Genomic DNA, 24,127 nt, shown 5'->3' with positions numbered 1-24,127 from the left:
TTGCCGACGCTCAGCTCGATCCCTGGCCCTGCTCCCGGTGACTCCCCAGCTCTGCCCCACGGCTCCGATCCCCACCTCATGCCAAAACCACGGGTAAACATTTGAACATCGGGGCCAAACCAGGATGCGAGTGGCCGAGTGGAAGAAAGGGAACACTGAATTCTGATTTTCATTTGAAAATTATAATATCACAGCCCATCAGGGCACTTGTGAGCCCCACCTTAAATAATACCTGGGAAGCAAAACCAGCATTCTCCTCAGCCGTACCACTTCAGTCCAGTCTGGAGCTTTTGAAATGTACAGATATTTTAATTTTATCTGAACTCAGGCACTGCAGAGCCAAGATGAGTCAAAAACATCTCCCTTGCCCAGAGGATTTTTCCCAGCTTTTCTTAAAAACAGCTCAAGGTTTGCCTACACAGGTCATAGCAATGGCAAGGTAGGCATGCAAGAGCATAGCCATGGCAATGCTGACAGGCAGACAAACCTTTCTAAGGCCAAAGATGCTCGCATTTCACACGTTGCTCATCACCAAAAACAGATCTAAGGAATGCAGACATACTCTATTTCTGCCTGGCTTTTACTTTCCCAGAGACTTTCCATTGAATAAGAAATACTTAGAAAAAGGATCCTGACACCCCCATTCCCAGTCGTCTACCAGTGAGCCCTGGGTGTACAAAGAGACCACAGGACCTCACATGCAAGAAGAAATAAGCACTAAGCATCTTCTAGAAGCAGCTAAAGACATACACACCCACAGGCACGCAGCAGCAGGCCTCAAGAATATGCCAGGAAGGATTTAAATGGGAATGGAAAGTGGAATATAGAAATCCCCAGCTTTCTTGCAAGTAAAAGTTACCTCATCTGCTAAGTTCAGTTTTCCACTCTCTGTGGTATTTTTGCATGCTATAGTTTCTCCATACCTATTAATTCCTCCAGCTCTGGAGAAGGCATCACGATTTAATGCCTGTGAAGAACTAGAAAAATTCCTGTTCAGGCTGCAGCATGGTTAGCGCATGAGATCGTACGAGATGGCAGCTGAAGGCAGCACAGCACCGGCTGCAGCTCCCGGCCACATCCAGCACAGGCTGGGAAATCCCTCGGTGCAGGGGACAGCCCCTCGCTATCAGGGACACGTTACGTTGGGCAACATCTACACTGATCTAGGGGCATGAAAAACACCTTCCCTGGTGCTCTGGACCTTTCAAAGACATTTTACCTTCCCCTGCTAGCAAGAAGGACCTTTGAAAGCATTTAAATATTAAGAGGTATTTAAATAATCTTAAGAAGTTTGCTCTGGCAATGTGCTACAGACTTTCAGCCACTGTCTGCATCCAACACAATTTATTCTGCAGCTCATGTTATTTTTACAAGTTATTTTGTAGCTGTTTCTTCAAAATAGTGCATTACACTCTCCAGCAACACTAACAACAAAAAGAGGATCCTACTATGCTTTGAGTCTCACCGGTCTTTCCATCAGCCCCCATACAAAAGCCTTATCCATGACTCAGAAGGGGCTTTCTCTGCCAAAATTAGAAAAACCAGTAATTTCTTTCCCTGCCAAGCAAGGAACTCCTCAGCTGCCCAAAGCCAGATGAGCCTTTAAGAGGAACAAGCATGGCTGATCTGCAAGGAGAGCCCTGTGAGCAGCCCCCCCCCCCAAATACAGCCACTCTTCAGGAAAGGGGCTGCTCCCTGCACCCCTCTCGGGTACCTGTGTGCCAAGGCTGCCCACCGTCTGCCCCAGCACAGCCTCTAGCCAGAGGCGCAAAGCCCAGGAGAAAGCGGCCGCAACACAAAAATAAAAGAAATTGCTGGAAATGGCCCAGCCAGGACTCACCATTTTGGCTTCTTCCAGCTGCTGCAGGCACCGTCCCGGTCTCCTTTCGTTCCCCGCTCTGCAGACAAGCTGGGTCCCAAGGCACTCTGTCACCAGCCACTCCAAGATCACCTCACACAGCCACGAAGCCACCCATTCCCTCCCCCGGCAGCCCCGGCTCTGCAGCCCAGACCTGCTCCCAGGTGGGGCTTGTTGGGGAAACAGGTGGCTAATGAGGACCAAGCCCAAGGTGGGGCGTGGCCACACGCTGAGGGCTACTTAGCAGCCTCGTGTCCATGTGTCCTTGCTTTGGACCAACTTTGCTCTAAAAAAAAAAGTTCTGCCTAGGGAAATTTTGTCCTGTTGCATGTACGGTGATGAAGCCTGCCACGACGGTAGCGCAAGGCAGTTCCCTGAGCAGGGAGTTCCCTGAGGCAGCAGGGCTGGCAGCTGACTGAACGGGCAAACAAGCCTGCCTGCATCTCGCTACGGTGTTTTTCGCAGCTTTTTTCCTCACGGGAGTGATGGGACTTTATGCAAAGCCCAGCTGCGCAGCCACTTCTGTGTAAACGCATGCCCTGAAAGACCGAGCTGCTGTCGAGGCTTGGCGGGTTTGCATTATCTCTCCTGAGCCTGGGCTATGCTGAGGTTTAACTTTCCTTGAGTTTTTTTTTCACCTGTTCTCTTCTGAGAAGAGCAACTGATTCTCTTTGATAGTCTCCATTTAAAAAGCACCTTTTTTTTCAGAGCGAGAGAGCAGGACCTGTTGAATACTGTGGCTTCTCTCTTTGCCTTTACCGGGTACAAGTGTGGTTTAAATAAAACACAGCAAGAAAAGTCCAGACTGAGCCTAGACTTGCAAGGTTTGATGTGCTGGGGAGACTGCTTGCTCACGTTTTCAGAGGAAGCTGAAAAGCCTGGGCTTGCATGCTTTGCTGAAAGAGGGCAGGGTGTTGAGGCTGAACTTCTTCATGCTTTGTTAATCTTCTTTGTGGAATAAAATATTCCAACCATATCAAAATCCAGATGAGTTAGTGATAGTTAAGCAGAGAGGGAGAAAGAAGGACTACCAGCAAATGTGAGAGGAAACATGCTTAGTTATTTCTAGCAGTTGTTATGCTTTGTTAAAGGTGGCTCTGTGAAAGGTGGCCGAGTTAGCTGCGCAAAATGAGAAGCAGTCCTGCGTTTGGAAGGCGAGGCTCTGGGTATCAGCGGAGGAGCAGACAGTTTAGGCTGTGTCATGTCCGAATGAAAATAGCTTTCATGTCAGGCAGAAGTGCTCTGGGCTGCTGGGAAGGAAATCACCAAGTCTGCGTTCTGCAGGATGACGGAAAGCCAGTTTTATGAGAAAACTTGCCCAGGATTCTCCTGCCTCCTGCTTCCTTCACGTTGCCTAGTCAATGAATCTTATGGAGCCCAACACAACTTTGTGTAGTTCTTTAATAATAACATCAAGGTCAGCAAGAGTAATGACTGAATTTAACAAATGACACATGCAACAAACAGAGGGAGTAAAACATCATTGCACAGCACTGGCTGAACTGACAAAATGTAATTCAACATCAGAACAGAAGGCTTGTTTCTTTTCCTTTGCTGCATCAGCACCACATATAAGGCAACGTTACCGACCGGTTACCCTCAAATCTTGCCCGAGCTCTCACAAGCCAGACATTCCCCCCTTCCACAAAATAAACAGTGACAGAAGATGCCTTCACACACCAAGGAGTAGAGAGAGAATTCGGATGGCCGCAAAGTTCATGTGGGTGAACGCTTCCAAATACAGCCAGCAACAATTTGTAACATTTGAGCAATTAAAAGAAAAGATCTGACTCTTTGTCAAATGCAGCTGCTTCGTCCTTTGGGGCTGCAAGACACACTGACAGAAAGTTTTGCGTGAATGAAAACAACATGAGTAATCAAAGTGACCTATTTAGACCAAATGAAACAACCGTTCCTTTAATGCCATCAGACATCTGTTTATTGCTGTTTAGACCAGCCTATAGAGGAGCACGTGCAACCAGTAAAGAGTGAGACCTGCTGAAGGCCTCTGAAACGGCAGAGCAGATGTAGTGCCGCTCGACTCCTTTTGATCTATAATGAACGTTTACTTAAAAGTTGGCTAGTGTGGATTGATAGCCTCTGTAATGTGTTTCTAGGAAAGTTTTATAGACAGAGAATACATAGGGTACCATATATCAGTATATGGCACACCAGCTAATTCAACCTCATTTACATAGCATTAATTGTCAGTGGAAGCCGATTTAAATTCAGGACTAAATTTTCTCTCTTGATTGCCTTATGTTAAGTTCCTAAGTTAATCTTTAAGGACCAGCATAAAAGGAATGTGATTTTTAAAAGCATGCGCGGTACTTTTGGGAAGCCATTTTAGCAGCCACAGTTCGGTTGATCCTAAGTAAAAGGCCAGGTACAAAGTCCGCCACCAAACGTGCTCTAATTTTTCTGAGAACGTTGGCAAGGGCCCACCAAACCCGATTCACTGGCAGCAGCACGAGTGCTCTGCTTCGGCATCCAGCGAGCCCACCCCCCTTCGTTTGTCTCTACCCGCTGCGCCCTGGCCATATCCCACCCCGGATCGCTGTGCAAAGCGCTCTGCCGGTGGATCAAGGGAGCGTACAGCCTGGAGCTCTAGTGCTTCAATTAATGCTATGTAAAAGAGGTGTTCGTCACTACAGGAAATATTTGTACATTTGTAAAAAAGCAATACAACCATAAAGAAAAAAATACAACAAGCACAGCTTGATACGATAACATGCCATGAAATGTCATTGGCTTTATAATAATTTACTACAACTTGAAAAATGTTCTTTTATCCACAATGGATAGGAAATGCTTCCATCTAACATATGGTAAGCATGCAGTAACAATATGTACAACAAAAAATTTGGAGTTTGTTTTTTATTCATACACTGGATGATTACATAGGGGGTATTTTAAAATTATTATTTTTCTAGCCTGATCTAGGTTTCATTTTGCTTCTTTAATACTGTAGGGGTTTTTTCCCTTAGTTTGAGGAGAATGAAAATTTCTATATACATCTGCAAGAAGTTAGCTTTAGTCATGGAGTATACACTGCTTTTGGTTTTTTCCCCAGCAGTAGATTTAGATTTATTGGTGAACTGACACTTAAAATAAAATTCTCAATGCCTTATTGTTGAAAATCAATTTCCTTTCCAAACTTCTTTGAAATTCTGGGGATCTGTTAAGAGAAATATCTATTGATCCTGTATTACACTATTCCCAGTTTTTACACCTTTCATCATGAAACCAAATCAAACAGCTATTTAACTAGATCCCATCCATCACAAGAGGGAGTCCAACCAAACTTGTGTCAGGGTGTTAAAAGCTTCCCACTCCCACCTGACAATCACAAAGTCGTCTTGTTGAACTAACCACGGCCTGTAGCTGGTACAATCTGACATATCGGGTAGCAAACCTGTTGGTTTTGCTCCTAATTGGGGACTGCTCTGTGCTGCCTGCAGACAAAACAGTGTTGTGGGTGAATTAATCAGCCGTTGTGCAGAACAGCCAGCCTTGGCTGTAGATTGAGTCTTCAGATCCATCGTGACTGATGTGTTTACCTCATCTAAGAGATGACATACTGACCTAGCGGTGGGTAAGGCTAGTGAATGACAGTCAGACTGACTCTGAGTCTCATGGTAAGGGTTCATTCACAAATGTCCTTCCCAAAAGGGTTCCAGGTCAACTCTCCACTGAGTCTTTTTCGTCTGTTCCTTTTCCTCCTTGAGCATTTTTTTTCTTTTTCCTTTTTTCTTTTTTGCTAGAAAAGCTAGAATTAATATTTCCAACAGCACTGAAGTTAAGTACTTGGCAAAGCATTTCTTTATCTGGTAAAAAATTATATGATTATGAGAACCCTTAGATATTCATAGAACTGCAGCTACAAAGACGGTTTACCTCTTATGACTTCGCAATTTCCAGAGAGAGAGTCATTTCGTGAGAACTGATCCTGACAGTAAATTAGAGAGCCAGAGGTTTGACTGAAGTGCTGAGTGATCTCACCTATTTCTAGCACTGTGTTGCAAAGGCAGGTGCTCAGAAGGTTTGCTATAGGATAAAACATGTGCGTACGTAATAGTGTGGAATATGGAGGGGGTCCCATGAAGGCGAGGAGAAAGCATGGAGAAATGCAGCCAGTGCATTTCTTGGAAGACTGATTCCCATCTTGCATGTCCGGTGTGTTGATTTTTGCCTTAGTCAACAACTGCTAATAGAAGTGATGTTGTTGAGAGTTGACAAGAGTGAGTAAGCACACTGGCTCTTCTTCACTATGAGTTTGGAAGGCATCTGCTACTTATTCAGGAAAGGAAAACAAAAAATAAAAATCCATGTGGAAACATTTCTAGGGCGAAAGAATGCAATTTACAGAAAAAACAGAAACGCATCAGTGGTAACCATTTCAAACTGACAATAACAAGGAGCCCAAGCAGACTGGATTTAGAGAAATCGATACACCTAACCTCTTGTTTATATTCAGAAACTTTCCTTTTAAAATGGAAGCCAGCATTTAATTACACTGCTGAACTGCAGAGTTATTAACTTGACGGACATAATTAGTCTAAACTGAATGCAAAGACTCTTCTGTCAACCATACCTTTCCCAGATTCCTTTGCTCAATTTTTATGAACTCCTCTGTCCCACTGGGAGCGCTGAAGGCTGACCTGTCGTCAATTATTCCTTGTCCTCAGGGGATGGGGTCAGAGCCTTATGACATACTGACTGGTTTATTTTCCCATGCAATTCGTTTTCCTAGTGGCACTCCGTTTTCATTCACCTGCACTTCCACATACCAACATACGCAAATCCAGACACCAGAGACCTACCCCTTCTCCTTTCTGGACCCTCCGAGATGACAATACCTTCCCTTCTCCAGTTCATGGTCCATGGGAACAGCTGCCTCTCATCAATTCTTTTCAGATTTACAAGGGTTGCTGTTCTTGCAGACCTGCTGTTGTCATTATTTGCTTGGCAGCTGGCACGTGAGTGAGATGTGATCAGCTTTCTGTCATACCTTGAGTCTTGTACCATGAAGTTTGTGCAGTTGTCTCCAGGTAGCTAGCTGGGATGTCTGCACTTGGAAGAGTCTTTTGCAGTCCTTCCCTGGGGAGAATTGCCTTTCCAGAGAGCTTACTCTAGTTATTCATTCCTTTTTTTCAATGTATCCTGGAATCACCATGGCAAGGCACAGGGAAGTGTCAGGGACAAAGAGGGGGGAGAGGCTTGCTGAAATGGAACTCAAGTTATTTGCCTTGTTCTTGCAGTCTCTTGGCTTTTCTTGCTTCGATAGTTTGGTGGCACCGATGCACAAGGGATTTTAAAAATAAAAGAAAACTAAAGGAGAAAGACGACTACAAAGTCGTTCGTTCTGTTGTCACCCATCTCAAAAACGGTCCGGCTTCCTCTAGCCCCCCCCCCCCCCCCCCCCCGCCCCCGGAAGATGGATGTGATACAGTACTGCTGAAAAAGCCCCTCAAACGCTTCTGGAAGAGACGGGAGCAAGGCCAACCCCCTAGACTGCTGGGCGAGGTGGGGGCCGAGATGGAGGGGGGGCCCGGTTGGGTGGTGGGGCTTGGGGTGGCGGGGGGAGTGGTGGGAGCGTGGAGGACGGGGATGGGGTGTGGGGTGTGGACGAGCTGGGTGGAGGGGGGGTATAGATCGGAGCTGGGGGCGGGGGGTTGTAGATGGGTGCTGGAGGTGGAGATGACGGAGGGTACGCGTTGTTGAGTGGGTATTTGGGTGGGGCCTCTGTGTTCTTCACTCTGGTGAAATTGATGCAACGGCCCTAAAACAAAAGAGAACAAAGTGGAAAAGCACAGTTACTGATCGAGGCAATGGCATCACAGCTGAGACACCTTCCTGGCTGTGTGCAAATCTGACGTCAGCTTACGTATTCCTGGGCACCCCGCTTTGTTCCCTCTCTTTCTCAGAGATGGATGTTGTAAGAGCAAGTCCTGTACTGAGCAAGCAAGAGGTTAAACCCTAACAACAGCTTTTGTAGTGAAGGAGGATGAAAACCTCTCATACTGTTTTCTGACTCCAGGATCTTTAAAGAGAGCATCAAGTACTTCAAGTCATACTGAAGCTGCAAGAGCTGGCAAGAGCCGTTCCTATTCTTCAGCGCTGGCGTCCGAGTCAGTGCACAACCCGTGGTCCCTGCCTTTACAGATGCCTCTTCCCAGACCTCAGTTTTAAACTTCCAACAGCAGGAAATCTGGACTTTGCACCTTTGGAGCCTCTCTCTCCTTCAAATACCTGGCTTTTGTGTCCTATTTCTAATCATTTATCAACCAGGCAACAGGGAAGATTTGTTTAACTAAGACAGTTTCTTGCTCAGAATTTTTCCTGAAATACAGCCATTCTTCATTAGGATGTCTTGATATTCTAGTGCTCTTGAGAAGCCAATAAACTGCTTTCCTCGCTCTTCGGTGCTAAGTTACAGTTTGTTGTACATTTTTAAACAAAACCTTTGCCCTCCGAGCTGTTCTTTTTTTTTCTCCTAAGTTCCACCTGCAAAAGATCCCACTGTAAATACTCAAATGTCATAATCAGCACTACTGTATTATGGATTCATTCTTTTAGATATGAAATCATCCTAAAAGGCACTAGAGGATTTCTGAGTCCATACTTTGTTTTTGGATTTGTGAGTGTGAGCTTATTCTCTGTTTTCCTCTTTCCTTTCCCAAAGTAAGTGCTTTTCCTGGTGAAAAAATGCCAAATGGAGCATTGAGCCCATGTGGGCTGGGGTAGATCTGCTGGGGTAACAACATCAGCCATTTTGAATCCTCTGCACGGCCCTGTATCTTCTCCCTGCTGTACCCAGCCTATGGACAAATGCTCTGCAGAAGAGGGACCCACAGTGAAGCAAGGGAGATGCTGGTAGGAAGGCAGAAGGATGCTGGAGAAGGGTTTGACAGGGATGAGAGGAGCTGGTATGGAAGGGGCTGACACGTAAAGAGATACAGACAGCTCCTCTCCAAGAGCTCTGCCAATTATATCATCATGCTCTGTGGATATGAAGAAACATCTGTCTGAGCCGTAGCCCTTCAGCAGAGGAAAGTGGATTCCTTGCTGAAGCGATGAAGTATGCAGAGCAGCCCACAGCTGAATGCAGGCTGTCTTGTGCAAGCAAAGGTCGTTTAAGGAAAACAAAGATTTCACAGTGCCTTGAACTGCATCAAGTTCAAGATGAGAGCATCACCCCAGGGCTGCTCCGAGCGCGGTGGCAGCTGAACCCCCTCTGCATGGCTCGGCCCTGGCCTTCTGTCAGCAGGAAGAATCTCTGGCTTCAACTCAGGCTCTCCTGGAAGAATCAGGCTCCGGGGCAGAGCAGAGACCCACGTAACGGTCATGAATACGCCCATGGAAATGCCGCTCCTCGAGGATTAATGCTCTCTCAGTTAAGGCTTGTCCTTACGGCACAACAACATAGAGGGGAAAAGGGAGGAGAGGGCTGACCGCTGCTGTGTACTCTGCGCTACCATTAGCATCTGTGCAGCGGGGCCACGTCCTCCATCCCTTGCACAGGACAAAATGCCAATACAAAATGAAGTGCCAGAGTGGGCAACGACCCTGACCAGAAACACGACGCTCCCTCCGCAGCATCCCGGCGTCTCTGGTGCTGACCAAAAAGGGGGCACCACCTGATAGGCAGAGGGAAGCCTGAAATAAGCACACCGCTGTCTCATCTCAGAGCATCCCTGGCTCTATTTGCTCTTTGTGGGCTGGTGCCTCTGCTTTAACGTCGTTTTAATGCACTTTGCTGTGATTTTAAGTAAATATTGTGGAGCAGGCCTGCTGAGTGAATGGAAGTCTGAACCCAAGATTAACCAATTCTACTCAGAAAAAAACCCCATGAGAATGTTTTCCTTGTTCTAGTTCCACATCTCCTGCAATGCAACTTTAGTAGTTTCAGGCTATTACTTGCACTAGTCTTGTTTTCTTTATTTATGTTGAGAATAAAATAAACCTGAGCAAAAAGCAGCAGTCCAGGAATCCCAGCCAGAGAACAAAAAGTCGCAATTGTTTTTGTGTGGAGAGATACTCTGTCTGGATGCTCCGGGGGTGAGGTTATGGTGCTGCTGATCCAAATGGAACTGAGCACCGCCCTAAGAGCATTCAAGAGGATGCAGTGAGGCTCAGAAATCTTTGGGTTTGGGGCCGGGGCAGGGCTTGAGGACTAGAAGCCATCTAGTGCTCACGGCACTGCCCAAGGCACGGTCCAGAATGGTAAGAGAGTACATCCTGGGCATCCTGTGCACTGGCAAAGATTTCACTTCTTATTGATGGAAAGTGGCCTGGACAGATCAGCAGTGCCATTATCATAAAAAATGTGCTAGCAATTCCTACCAACGTATAGCTGCACTATGTTTACACAAGTTTTTGTAGTCAGCTGTGACCTAGCGAGCCTGTGTTCATGAACTACTGCTTAGATCCATGACTAATGATAGTTCTTTTTCTCCAGTAACAGGGTTGCTTTGAAATTAGAGAGCTCTTTTTTCAAACGTGATTAAGTCTTCACTGTCCTTGATAACTATGCTTTAACACAGGCTTGTTGGACATGCTGTCTGGTTTGAACAAGGAGTTGGACTGGAGTCTGAGCGTAAGCTGCTCAGCTGTAGACCAGAGAACAGACAGCATGGGAGTGCAGGCATGGGAACCAGACTTGACCCAGAGCTAGCACAGCATGTAGCTGTACTCATCAGATACCTCTTCCCCGTTCCCTGGTGCATTACGCTGGTCTAACTTCAGAGTTCAAACCTTCTTCCCCTTAGACCAGGATAGAGTGTGCCTTTCTCTCAGCTCAAGCATGCCGTTCCCTATCTCCTCCTATTTCCTCTGCTGCTCTGCAGCAAACTGACAGTGACCTGTTTGGCAACGCTTTCTACTACTGTGCAACGGGTAATTCTGCAGGGCATCCAACACGTGTGAAGGGCAGATACACACTTCAGGCTTTATCCTCCTTTCACGTGAACGAACAGACCAAGGGAGTTCTTGTGTTTCATCGCTTGACATTTCTCTCACCCATGCAGATGAGGGTGGGAAATGCCAGATAGGAGTTTTCAGTCCAGATGGACTGAGATGGACTTTGGCAGCTACGCTGCCCCAGAGGAGATGGAGAAGCCAACATCTCCTAAGGGAGGAGAACTGTCAGACTGAATGACAAGGAGATATCCAGGAAACAAACTGCTATGCCATTGCACGTGAGAGGCAGAAAATGTTTTACTAGTGCCCTAGGTACAAATGCAAAGCAGACCCAGGAGGAAGAGAGCTACTTTAACCAAAAAGCTGGATGTTAAACAGGGGTCTCATCTTGTATCTAGGAGTATGATAACAGACACAAAGCGCAGAGGTTGTGCTAGCCAGAGCGTGACCACAAACGAGTAATCCTAGAGCTCCGGAAGACTCAGCTTTCTCTGAAATGCGTGGCAAGAGATGTGTTTTCCCACGTGCGCTTACCAGAAGGGGGCCCTGATTCACAGCTGGGCTTTGTACCATGCAATTGCAATAGAAAAATAAGACACCACCATCATCGACCTACTCTATGGTTCAGTGATGTTTTATCTGGAAAACTGTCTAGATGAAGATCGAGTTGGCTGGCTAATCACCCATCCATTCACGCTTTTACTGGGCTCTCCAATGCCGGCACAGTTCAGTTCATCCCACAGGTAACAGAAGTTGACGGGAGCAGTAACAGACCCTCTAAATAACTGAGCCCAAATGCCTTGTTCAGCCTTGGGATCTGGATGCAAAACCAGAGTGAGTATCTGAGGTACTACAGGTAAGAGGAGTGCAGGATCGCTCTACAATCAGTGGAAACATAAGGACCTTCACTTGACTGCGATTTTAGGAGGGTCTCAATAGCCACCAGTTAGCAGGCCCTCTTGGCTATCCACCAGGGTTTATCACCTTATTTAGGTGTCCAGATTTAGATGGGGTGGGTGTGGAAGATGGTGGCAGAACATCCAGGAGGCAGGAAATTTCCACTAAATGCTACTTTGGATCCTTAAACAGAAGCCACCTTTCATCCCAGGAGGAAAAACTCCTTAACCAGATTACACCACAGCTTTGAGAATAAGAGGAGCCAATTCTATTAGTCTTTCTAGCAGGGAGACAGCAGTTGGAGATACAGAATGTATGAACGTAGGGAACAGGCTGTATACTAAAAGGCTGCTGTGTTGAATGCCTTGGCTAGGTTTTATTTCCCTTTCTGCAGCCACAGCACTTTAGGGGGGAGAGTCACAGCTGTGCCTCAGAAGAGACAATTGAAGCAATATGGAGACATTATTAGATCTGAAATTTAGTGGAATCAGCAAAATCAGCGAGGGCAATTCACTCTCGCATTTTATGTTGTTTTTCTAGAGAGTAGTGCTCGCAGGCACATCATAATGAATTCTGCTTGGAGTGGCCTTGCTCTTTCACCTTCAACAGCTAATTATCTTAGGGATGAAGGCAGGCAGCACTGCCTTTAGGACAACAAAGCACTCAGCCGTGGGAGGCTGGTCTCCTCTGACCATGGGCCTCGCCCTGCGAGCTCTTTGCATGCAGAGTGCCGTAGGGTTGCACACTCGATCCAAGCTTTTCCTTTTGTTCTTCACATCTGGTTGACTGAGGAGCCTTGCCAGGGTTGAAAGAGAAGGGTGGGATGTGGGGTGAGGGGGACATTAGGCTACTGAGGTCGTAGCACAGGGTGGTGGTTGCTGAGCGTTCAAGAGAGCGAGCTGGAGCATTTGTGTCTTGGACACGGATCTGGCAGGCAGAGGTACAAAGAGCAGCAGATGCCTCAGCCAAGCTGTGGCATTTCCTAGGAACTCCACAGCCTTGTCCAGGCCACTTCCCACCTCCTCCTGCCTCTCCTTCTGCTTTTATCTGCGTCTGGAAACTAACTGGGAGAAGGACGGTCACTTAGAGCACAGTGCACCGTGACCTGCACAGAGACATTGACTGGGATTCGGCACGTTGAATCCAGCTGCGGGCAGGACGGACCTTTCTCTTGGGACACCACAGTATTTCTTTTTTCTCTAACCAGCTAGCTCTCCGGCCCCCATCACAGCAGGATTCAAACTAGGAGGAAGCTTTTTTCTTTGTTTCATTTCAGCCCTGCTCTCTGTGGTTCCGGCTGTTCAGGGTGAGGCTCACACACGGCACAGCAGAAAGGTAATTTAGGAAAGGCAAGCTGGTCCCAGGGCAGCGGCATGGCCTCTGCGGTACTGAAAAAGTATCTCTTTAACAGAGGAAGATGGAGCACATTTTTCTGAAGTGAAGATGAAAAATGTTTCTGTTTCTTTTGGTTTCCTATCAAGCTGGAATTAATACCTGGAAAAATATCAACATTTTAAGATCATAAAACACTGGGACTGGCTTCTGAGTGCCTGGGTTCAAAAAGAGGCACTGGAAAAGATATGATCCTTAATGTTGTTTTGTATGGGTCATTAGTAATTCAAACTTCCCATAAACACTATCTTCATTTACCCTTTTGTTGTGAGAAAGAGGAGAGAGAAATAAAAGAAAGTACAGAAATAAAGACAGGAGAAAGAGAAAGAAAGAGAAAAAGGAAAAGAGAGAGAGAGAAAAAAGAAATATAAAAACTAACCCGCGATTTGATACCTGATTCTGAATCAAGCATGCACAAAAACTTGTAGGAGATACTGGCCAAATGAATAACAGGCAAACATTAAAGATATTAAATAAATGTGAGAGTTACCGCTAGTATCCGCAAAGAGATGATTTACTAAACTGTAGCTACTTTAAAAGCAAAGCACATACATGGACGAGAGAAACAAACGCTCCATTCTCCAAGCCAAACCCTCCCTACCAAAATCCCGGGTGCTCGATTTGAACTCAGTCCAGGCATGAAACTTCCACAAACATCTGTGAGGGTGATGAGTGGGGAGAGAAGGAGGAACAGAGAGCGGAGAGTCACAGTGGATCTGATAGCAGCTCGAGCCCCACAGGGAGAGGAAGGCGGTAAACTGGCAGGTTGCCTGTCCGCAGCCTGCAAGAGCCAAATGGCACAGGCAGCTCACGCTGCCTCTCCTGTGGCTCCAGAGGAAAATTGCCTATAGCCAATGTGGTGTGGAGCCCCTCTTGTGAAAGTGGTCTTTGCATAGGGTACTTTACAAAACCTCTCTCCAAAAATGCATCCCTTTGCGCCTGGACAAAGGCGATACTGGGAAAAGACCAGGGTGAGAATAATCAATATCTGCTTCCCACCAACGTTTTATCCTTTGGGAACAGCATTGGTCAAGGAGCTCTTGGGTTCCCAGGGGGTTTGCTGCTCTGAACCCCCGTCAAGATAACCCCAAAACACTAGGCGGCTTCTGCTACGTGGTAGGATTCTGCAAGCTTGAAATATCCCTGCTTGCACGACCTGAGCTGGCAGCGTGCTGCCTTTTACATCACACAAGGGTGTCTGGAGACAGTTTTAGGAAACTGTTAACTAGCTTCTGGGCTTTGTTAGCCAGCCTCTCTCAGTGAGATCAGTCTGAGTTGAGTAGGGTTGGTAATGCCAGGAAACACTGCCTCCTGCAGCAAACGTGCTAATTATACGGCTACCTCTGTATCTGTTAGTCACCAAACAACTATTAAAACTGTCTCATTTCGTGATAAAACATTACCGCAACAAAACCATTCCCATCTGTGTCTCATTACTTAATACGGAGCCTAGAACTTAGCGTTGCTCATAAAACCTACCATTCCCAAGGCATTCCTGCCACCCTGGCCACTCAATAAATAATAAATTGGAGGCTTGACCTATTTTCTCCCAAAATTAAGAGGACGACTTCCATTGATAAGATCATCAGTCCAACAAGGTTCTAATAACCTGGTCTCTTATTGCAGAGGTAGCACCGAAAACTATGGACTGTTATGGTTTACCTTAAAAGACCTTGTGAAAAGTATTGCAGAATGATAAAGTTTGGAGCAAGATCCAGAGCTTTCTGCCAGGTCTCAGTACTACACGCCATGCTAGATTTGACTTTCTGACTTCCAGGAACAGAGTGGTACAAAACAGTGTTTCCTTCTGAAGCCAGTAAGGAGGTGGGACTTACCCCAAATGAGAATGATAGACACATTATCGAAACTAGTGATGTGATTTTACACAGGGCCACCGAGCTCCAGTTATAGCAGAAGCAGTCTCCTACACTGCGGACAAGCATCCTGTCTAAATTCAGAAGGAAAAAAGAAGCCGAAAACCTACCTAACTTTCTTTGATGCCTTAGAATCATAGAATCGTTTAGGTTGGAAAAGACCTTTAAGGTCATCAAGTCCAACCATTAACCCAGCACTGCCAAGTCCACCGGTAAACCACGTCCCTAAGCACCACATTGTCCTGGTTTCAGCTGGGATCGAGTTGATTTTTCTTCCTAGTAGCTGGTAGAGTGCTGTGTTTTGGATTTAGTATGAGAATAATGTTGATAAGACGCTGATGTTTTAGCTGTAGCTAAGTAGTGCTTACACTAGTCAAGGACTTTTCAGCTTCCCATGCTCGGCCTGGTGCACAAGAAGCTGGGAGGGGGCACAGCCAGGCCAGCTGGCCCAGACTGGCCACAGGGCTAGTCCGTACCCTATGGTGTCATGCCCAGTACAGAAACTGGGGGAGTTGGCCGGGGGGCAGCGATCGCTGCTCGGGGATGTGCTGGGCATCGGTCGGCGGGTGGTGAGCCAATTGTATAGTGTATTACTTGCTTTGTATATTATTATTATTATATTATAATTATTATTATTACTATTACTACTATTCTATTTCATTTTACTTCAATTATTAAACTATTCATAACCCATGAGTTTTCTGACTTTCACCCTTCCAACTCTCTCCCCCATCCCACTGGGGTGGGGGAGTGAGCGAGCAGCTGGGTGGTGCTTAGTTGCTGGCTGGAGTTAAACCACGACACACATCTCCCCGGCTTTTAAATCCCCCCAGGGATGGGGACTCAGCCCCTGCCCTGGGCAGCCTGGGCCAGGCCCTGACAGCCCTTTCGGGGAAGAAGTTTTTCCCCATACCCAACCCAAACCTGCCCTGGTGCAGCTTGAGGCCGTTCCCTCTCGTCCCATCGCTTGTTCCTGGGGAGCAGAGACCGACCCCCCCGGCTCCAGCCTCCTTTCAGGCCGTTGCAGAGAGCGATGAGGGCTCCCCTCAGCCTCCTCTTCTCCAGGCTGAGCCCCCCAGCTCCCCCAGCCGCTCCTCCCCAGCCTTGTGCTCCAGCCCCTGCCCCAGCCTCGCTGCCCTGCTCTGGCCACGCTCCAGCCCCTCCATGGCCGCCTTGGGGTGCGGGGCCCAGCGCTGAGCACAGCATTCGAGGGGCGGCCTCACCAGTGCCCAGCGCAGGGGCACCATCCCTGCCCTGCTCCTGCTGGCCACACCAGTCCCGATACAAGCCAGGATGTGGCTTCATCAAGACCTTGATATGGTTTGATCTATTCAGATGTTAAAGCAATGGTTTGTATTTGTATTTATATGATCCTGTTCTGTTCAAGCAACCCAAAAGCAGCATACACTGAAGAACAAAGGAAATGACTTTAAACACCATGAAGTATTGCAATTTTCACAGATCTTTCACAGAATTTGAAATAAGTAAGAGCTTATTTAGAGTATCAGCTCAGGCATGTTGGCTTATGACTAAAGCTTGCGTATACCTACATATATAGCACTGTGTATCTGAGGGCCCCACAAAGTACAAAGAGTGGTTCTGCCAGTTCAACCTCCAGTTGAGATCTTACTCATAAGCTTACTCATAACTTCTCGTCTGTGCCTGGCTCTTCAGATGTACCACAACCCAGATAATACCCATTGCTCTGCCAGCCTCTGGTTCTTGATATCTGTAACTACGTTATGCAGGACTGAACCAGCTGGGGAACTCACTGAAAAGAAAACATTCAGAGCAAACTCCTACAAAAAGTGAAACAAGATGATACAGGCTTCTACCTTGTCAAATTCGAGCGTGGGAATGAGCTTAATAGCCTCAATCTTTGGCTCGTGCCAGAGATTGGGAGCACGGCTCTTTCAGTGATGAGTGGGCATTTGTATGTCAGCAAACAGGCCTGATTACTTTTGCAGGAGCTACTTTTGGCTTATTTACGCTGTGGGATGGGTGTAATTTCCAGGAAGATCTGGTCATTCTTCCCATTGTCTTTCTGGAAAGAGGCAGCTAGTCTTGGAGAAATGCTGAGTGACACATCAAAGACACTGTCTTACACAGGACTGTAATCTTTCATCTGCAGGTTGAATAAGAAAGCCTACTGTGTATGAGGAAAAGAGAAAAAAATTCAAATGAAAAATGAAACATTCTTTTGGCAGTGATAACTGGAACAACTAATCGAGTGCAGTGGTAAACATCCCTCTGGAGAGGAAGAAAGAGCCTGCGGGATCTTGCAGCCTGCACAAGTCAGTGATCTGGGGAGGATCTCTCTGGGTGCGATTCATCTTTGGGCAAAGACGACAGGGCACGGTTCAGGACAGGATCTTCCACGATGTGAACGTGAGAAGAACACAACTCAATGGCTGTTTTCACGGTACATGACTTCGGAAAATTACCCTGTGCAGGGCAGGACTAATGGCTCGAGGAAATGGGAATTACTGTCTGCTGAATATTGTCCTGCCAGTATTTAGTGAGAAATAATTCCCGTCCCTGCAATCCCTGTTTGCTAGTTGTGCCTTGGCTTCTGAGGCAGATCTCTGACCGTCAATGTTAAAGGCATAACCTTGTAATTCTGTCTGGGGGAAATTTTGCCCTGGATTGAGATATGACTGGGATGCTCCCCTTTATGAGCTGGCTACTCCCTGCTTCAGAAACCGAGGTCCAGCAATTCAAGAGCCAGCTCCGTGCTTTGCTTTTACAGTAACGAGCAGCCTGCTTTGCAGTAGTCCTGCAAGCTGACGAGCAGATCGCTGGGCTTTTGGCTTTGGAGCTGTTAGTTCCAGGAAAAAGAGCTAATGTTTAGGTTAACTTTTCCACGGCTATTAATGGAAAACCACACAGCAATAGCATTTCTGGAACGGTTACAATTTTGTTCTCAAGCTCTGCAGCCCATCAACAGAAACTTGCAAGCTTAGACTTAATAACGGGTTAAACAGTAGCTCCTTATTAGCGCCTGTGCATTTTGGAGTCTGCAGAAAAAAGAATCATCAAGCAAGTAGCAACATAGCAATGTATAGGTGGGGGGGTTGCTTGGGAGGCCACACAGCTGGTTTTATTCTCAGGCCTGAAAATGGAACAAGGTCTAGTGTTTAAGGTGGAGGAACTTGAAATCATATCTCCTGGTTTCTGTTCTTTGTTTCAGGAGGAGGTTTCTGTTCATGACACTGTGAAACAGCATGGTGTGAAATCAGACAATTACCTTAAATCTGATTTTCCTCATCTCTAAAATCGACTCCTAATTCAAAATAAGAGAGGACTCAGGGGACTTTCCAGGATAACAGATTTTGCTCACGTGCTTTGTGATAGTCATAGTTAATTAGTAATACCTAGCCTTCCCCATATTGCCATTCATCTTGGCTGCTCTATACTGCAACAGATTTCATGACTTTCAGTGAACTCTCTGGAGGTTTGTATGGCAGAATTTGCTCCTCAGTATCCCATTATGAACAAATAATTATGGCTTTGGGGTGTGCACTCCAGGCAAAGGCCCAGGCTAACTGCTACATTCCTTCTGTATTTTTGATATAGCTCTAATAACGCACCCTTAAGTTAAAAACAGGATTCCTGTGTGCCAGCAATACTTAATGGGTTTTACAGTTCCTCATGAACCTGCTAATGGCTGAGTTTATTGCAAGTGCATAACAGCTGACGACCAATCATTGGTGCTAATGCTGAAATAAATTGTCTTTGTGCTCCTCATGGTCTGTAAGCTGCTGGTGGTACAGGATAGGACATAGGCCATGATTTACCAACTATAGGTGCCTACTGCTTGGAGGGACATACAGGAATGGGTTCTTCATTACTGGTGGAGTCCTGCACTCCTCCCTGAAAGAGTCTGGGCCTTGCCTTAGGCATATCCACTCGGGCAAGGGGTGGCACGCACAGCACAGTGCCTGCAGGTTTCAGTGGGATGCCCATTACAGCAGAGATAAGAGGGAGAGCTGAAGCCCTGGCAGCAGAAGAGCATCACATAAAGCAGCACAAGGCCAGCTGCAGTTACACTAGCCACCCACGCAGGGTGGCTGCTGCCCTGCCATGCACCACCGTGTCTCTTTATGGCTCTTCCAAAATACCACTTACATGTTTGGAATTTGTATGTGCGTCAACCAAAAGGGATCAGGAAGCAGGGCCCTGCAGTTACGAGGATTTACACACGTGTAATGCCAGGGACGGCTGACCAGAGAGGTGTGGCTCTAACACTGCCCATGTTACGCTTCAACCTGTCTGTTGTGCGACACACTGATACGGTGTGAGCCACTCTACCGACTCTCCCACTCCTAAATCCACTGTGCCTTTGTCTTCACAACTTCCATCCTAGATCTTCAATCTGATGCTGTTTGCTCTTTTTGCACTTCGTGAAGCATATTTGCCCAGGGTCCTGCAGGTACCACATGCTTTAGCATCCAGGATGGGGGCCTGACCAGGGAAAGCCAAGGATCGCATTAAGCTGTAGTTTAAGTCATCCCTTTCTGTGTCTTGGACTACAGGTAAAGCATCTGCTGTCGGTGCTTTTGTTTGTGGGTGGCTTTGCACGCCTAGCAAGTCCCTGAGGGCCCTCTGATCGCTGATGTAAGACCTAGGGTTCCCCTTACAAGTTGTCAGTGCAGGTGGACCCAGACACAGTCCAAATTTTTCAGCTGGGGCTGCTGCTTATTTTTAGGAATTTATTGCAATCCCGCAGGAAACAATGACCTCGCTTTCCCATAAGGATAAGGAGAGTAAGTCCAGCTGGAAGCTGCACGAGGGAAACAACACAAATGCAACATCAACATTCGCTCAGCAAGAAACACGCATGGGAGAGACGGGCTTTCTAGACATCTGTCACAAGGTGATTCTCTCTGCATCAAAATCCTATTCTTTGTTACAGGAGTTTCACTTCCTATGTTTTTACTGGTTTCTAAGAACCTAAACACCTACTGAAGAAATTTGCGATGTTTTCTGTGGGAATTTACATACCTAGACACTTTTCTGCATCTGGTCTCCTGGGTTCTGCAATTCTACCCCCATAGCACAGCATTATTGTCATTGCACCGCTCCAGAAAGGCTTTTACTCCAACAGTTATTTCATTCACCCCACAGCTGCAGAACTACTCACTCCATGCAGAGGAAAGTTTGAACTATGCTGTTCCATTGGCTTGTTTTGCCTTCTGCTCTTTAAAACAAACTAGGAACCCCTTTTGTTTCTCAGCTCGTTATACCAAAGTCTGTCCTTTCCATGAGACCCCACGCAGGAATATCCTCCGAGCAGAGAGCCTGCCCAGTCCCTCGCTGCTCTGGAAATCTCAAGTCAACACTTAAGTAGGGCAATTTCTTGCCTCAATTCAAGTCACACTTTACAGTAAAGCTCAGCACTTGTGACTGTTTCAGTGCTGTACTAAAATCCAGACAAACGCTATTTCATACAGTTTCTCAGAGGAGCAAACTGCAGTTGTGTGCTTGGGGCGAGGGAGGATGGGAAGGGAAGAGGAACTGGGGTGGAAACACAAGCACCTGCCTTTGTGTCAAGAGGGGAGGTAGTACTGAGTTAGATGGAGAAACCCACATCGCTATCTAAGTGCTTGCACCTAGACATCTGTCCTCTGGCAAAAAAGAAAAAAATATTCTGCAAGTTTTGCACAGTTAGACACACCTGACGGCCTGATTCCCTGTCCCACTAGTCCAGAAGAGTATTGCTCTGACCCAGCAAGAGTTTTGCACTTTCCCCCTCCTACGGCCCGATCTCCACAGGCAGAGCCTGCTCCGGGCTCGCATGCACGCGTGCACACACACCTATATTCAGTTTTGGCTGGAACTCTGCACTGCTCCTTCTTTGGAAGTTGCATGGGAGATGCGCTGAGGGAGAATGAGCTAGCAAAAGTTGTTCCTTGTGGTTAAAAGAAGATTTGAACTACATTAACAGATTATTCCAGCTGGTGTTGTAGATCCACTGTTTAGTATCCAGATAAATTAGTTCTGCCACATTGTCTCAGTGTTTCTCCCTGTATCTGTCTAGACTCGCTCTTGCCCATTGCCTCAAACAAGGCGGAGATCCTGGTTTTATTTTACACTTGTATAGCACCTGGCACAATGGGTTTGATTTAAGCTGATGCCTGGAGCATATAAATAGACCACTATAACGAACAAGAAGCAAGGCCCCAGGCTATGTGGCAGCACTGTCCCTCTCTTTTTAGTTTAGATTACATTTCCTTTCATTTCAGCAGTGTGCGGGCAGGGAGAGACGACTAGTTATTTCCCAGATAGGTCTTTGCAAGTACACAGCTTTCTCCACAAGCCAGGGAAAGTCATGGAAAGGAGACTGTTTCCTGAGAGTTTGAATTTGCCAGAAATAAAGAGACACGTTCCTCAAATGGCACAGCAGCCACTGCTAATCTCCTCTGTGAAACACCCGATTATGTGCAGCAGATTAAAGTTTTTTCAAAGCATAAGAATGGACAGAGAAGGCGGCAATTTTACTGCACCGTGGTAATGATTCAGGCTGCTTTTCTCTTCCCCTGTGTTTTTTATGCACAATGATGATTGCCCACTCAGCTGGGAGCGCTCAGGAGGGCTGTCCTGTGAACCGAGAATCATGGTCTGCTGAAACAGGTCAGCTCCTGACAAGGGATGGTGCGTGGACAGACTTGGCCAAGCTAGCTGCCCCTTCCCACCGCGTTTCTTCTTGTAACACCTCAGCTTGCAAAAGAAAAACAAACCATGTAAGAAACACTGCCAGACTTCCACCTGAAACTATCTGAGCATCATACAGGTCTAAAATGTACAGACCTAAACCTCCAAACCCTGAACTTCTGAACTGTTAGCATCACACTGTAACCACGTGAACCCACAGGCCAGGGTGCAAACCTGTACACATACCTGCAAATACAGCTGTCCCTGCCCACAGCCATGACTGTTGCTAATCCTTTAAATTTATTACCAAGTTCCAGCCTTCACTTTCACAAATGCTTTGGGAAAGCAAACACATTGGATCAGCCTCATCTCGAGGACAGGAAAAGCCTCTGAGAAATTGGTCAAGGTCACTCTGTGTGTGAGCGGCAGAGACTGGAGCAACTCTAGGCTTCAACTCCCAGCCCAGTGCCCAAACCTCAGATCTCCCTGCTGCCATATGAGAATAGCCCACAAACCTCCAGCGCACTCGGACGTCTTAGAGCTAGAATTATAATAGCAGGATGCAAATTGAAAGAGCCACCCATCTCTAGGCTTCAGACTTTCCAGGCTTTCAGACCACTGTTGGCTGGGGTCAGACAGCTCTTTGGTGTCCCCTGTTGCACAGCTGTATAGAGGTAGGCCCCCGGTCAGCAGCATTGGAGCGCCTGCTCCAGAGATTCTCCAGAAATGCAGGAGGACTTCACATGCAGGAGCAAGTCCTTGCTTTGCAGAATTGGGCCCTTCACAAAAAACAGTCATTTGGGATGAACGGCTGATACAATCCAGAGCGGTCATCTGAACTCCTTCGGCCGCACAAAACATTCACAGTGAAGCCTGAAAGCAAGTTAACTGAGGTTTTGGCATTTCACCGTAATATAAAAACATAAGAGTGATCATAGGGGAGAGGGAGTTTTGTAAGCTTTTGTTGAAAAACAGTGCTCTTCTGTAGTGACGATTCATGCAATTTGGCTGTAAATTTGTCTTATTTCATACTCTGACTGTTCTGTTTATATTAAGGTCAATTTTTTATGTCAACACATGCACACACATTCTTCCTTTCATAGTAAAAAGAACAATTGCGATTAGTTTAACTGGAACATTTTCATGTATTTTGTAGCCTCATCCTCTCGTCATAACTAACCACCATTTGTACCAGAATCATATCACCGAGATCTAACAAGATACGAGCTTGTACGATTTCATCAGTAAACTTGCAAAACTATACTAGTTCTGGAAAAAGCTCCTCTCCCTGCATCTTTGTTAATTTAGGTAGGATACATCTTTACACATAATTATACATGGTTTTGTTATACTTTTTCTCCATATTTATACCCATCTATATTTACTTATACAAACACAAAATGAAAATGCAATTAATGCAATGCAATAAAAATTTAAAATATCATTTCCTCCCAGATTGAGATGTTCCTGGCCAAGTCTGAGCTTGAAACACATTTTAATAATCTCCCCATAAATTCCTGACAGAGCAATGTTTATCAGGGAAGTGCACCTGACACTTCAAAGAGACACTAATTATTCGGATACTGTGCTTAGCGAGCGATTTGCGCAAATATGCATTCCATTGCTCTGTGATAGAAGTAATAAAGTTCTCTAAAAAATATAGATATCTTTACATCACCCCTATCTGATGATGTTTCAAATGTAAAAATAACCTCATTAATGCTGACAAGAATGCAAACCTAGTCTCTCGAAAATGTGAGAAGACCACAGGAATCCCATGTGACTCTGACTTCCTTGCCTTATTAGAAACATCTGTGTCTGTTGGTAACCTCAGACCATTTCCAGGTTTGACTCCAAAAAAAGAATTTCACCACCTTTTTGTGCATCTCGGCCTCTCTGGGTGCACTTCAAAACAGGTCCTGAACATCCCCCTCTTTTCCTTTTGCTTTGGGATAAAAGAGGCATTTTTAATAGCCTTCTGCAAACTAGACCACAGTTTGCTTCATGGTTTGTTCTTGCAAATGCAGACAGGCACGTGGCCGGTTGTTGCAGACATGCTGATCAGGACCTGTTGCCGACAGCTTTCACAGAGCTATAGCGGTCAAAGCCAGGTAAGGCTCTGGCTCAGGCTGCTGCCACGCCACGGGCAGGCATCCTTTCTGGCAGTTCTCCTTGAAGAAGTCTCAGCTCTCTGTTGTCCAGAAACATCTCACCCTGTATCCAGCACTTACTAGGCAGTTATTTCTAAAACTGCACCTTTTGCAGCGAAAAAACGGGTGTAGTACAAGGCATCTCAACCTTGACTAAACGGCTCGGGGCATGAACAGACAAGAGACAAAGAGAAGGGATTGTCTGAGGTCACACAGAGGGGGAGGACCGGAATCTAAGCTTCAGTCCCCACATTATCCACTGCAACGTATATAAATTGCAAATTTATTAGTCACTACCCTTGAACCAATCTCTTGTTACAGACTAATGTGAACTTCAGGGCAGGGGACGTCTTTCTTGACAATTTGCATGGTACCTAGGA

General features: G+C 46.3%; 1 protein-coding gene across 1 annotated transcript in view; it reads right to left on the bottom strand.

The window, feature by feature from the left end:
* Nucleotides 1–7,367: 7,367 nt before the first annotated feature.
* The window catches only part of ANTXR1 (ANTXR cell adhesion molecule 1), a gene marked incomplete at both ends in the record, with an annotated part of 106,093 nt that continues 89,333 nt past the window's right edge, over nucleotides 7,368–24,127 (bottom strand). Inside the window, one exon of the mRNA XM_082335434.1 lies at nucleotides 7,368–7,640. Coding sequence (XP_082191560.1) covers nucleotides 7,368–7,640 — 273 coding nt within the window. The remainder of the gene's footprint in view (nucleotides 7,641–24,127) is intronic.

The sequence above is a fragment of the Platalea leucorodia genome, assembly GCF_965183815.1.
Source record: "Platalea leucorodia genome assembly, chromosome: Z".
Taxonomy (NCBI): Eukaryota; Metazoa; Chordata; class Aves; order Pelecaniformes; family Threskiornithidae; genus Platalea; species Platalea leucorodia.
The sequence above is the reverse complement of the archived record's forward strand: the minus strand, read 5'-3'. Positions and strand labels throughout refer to the sequence as shown.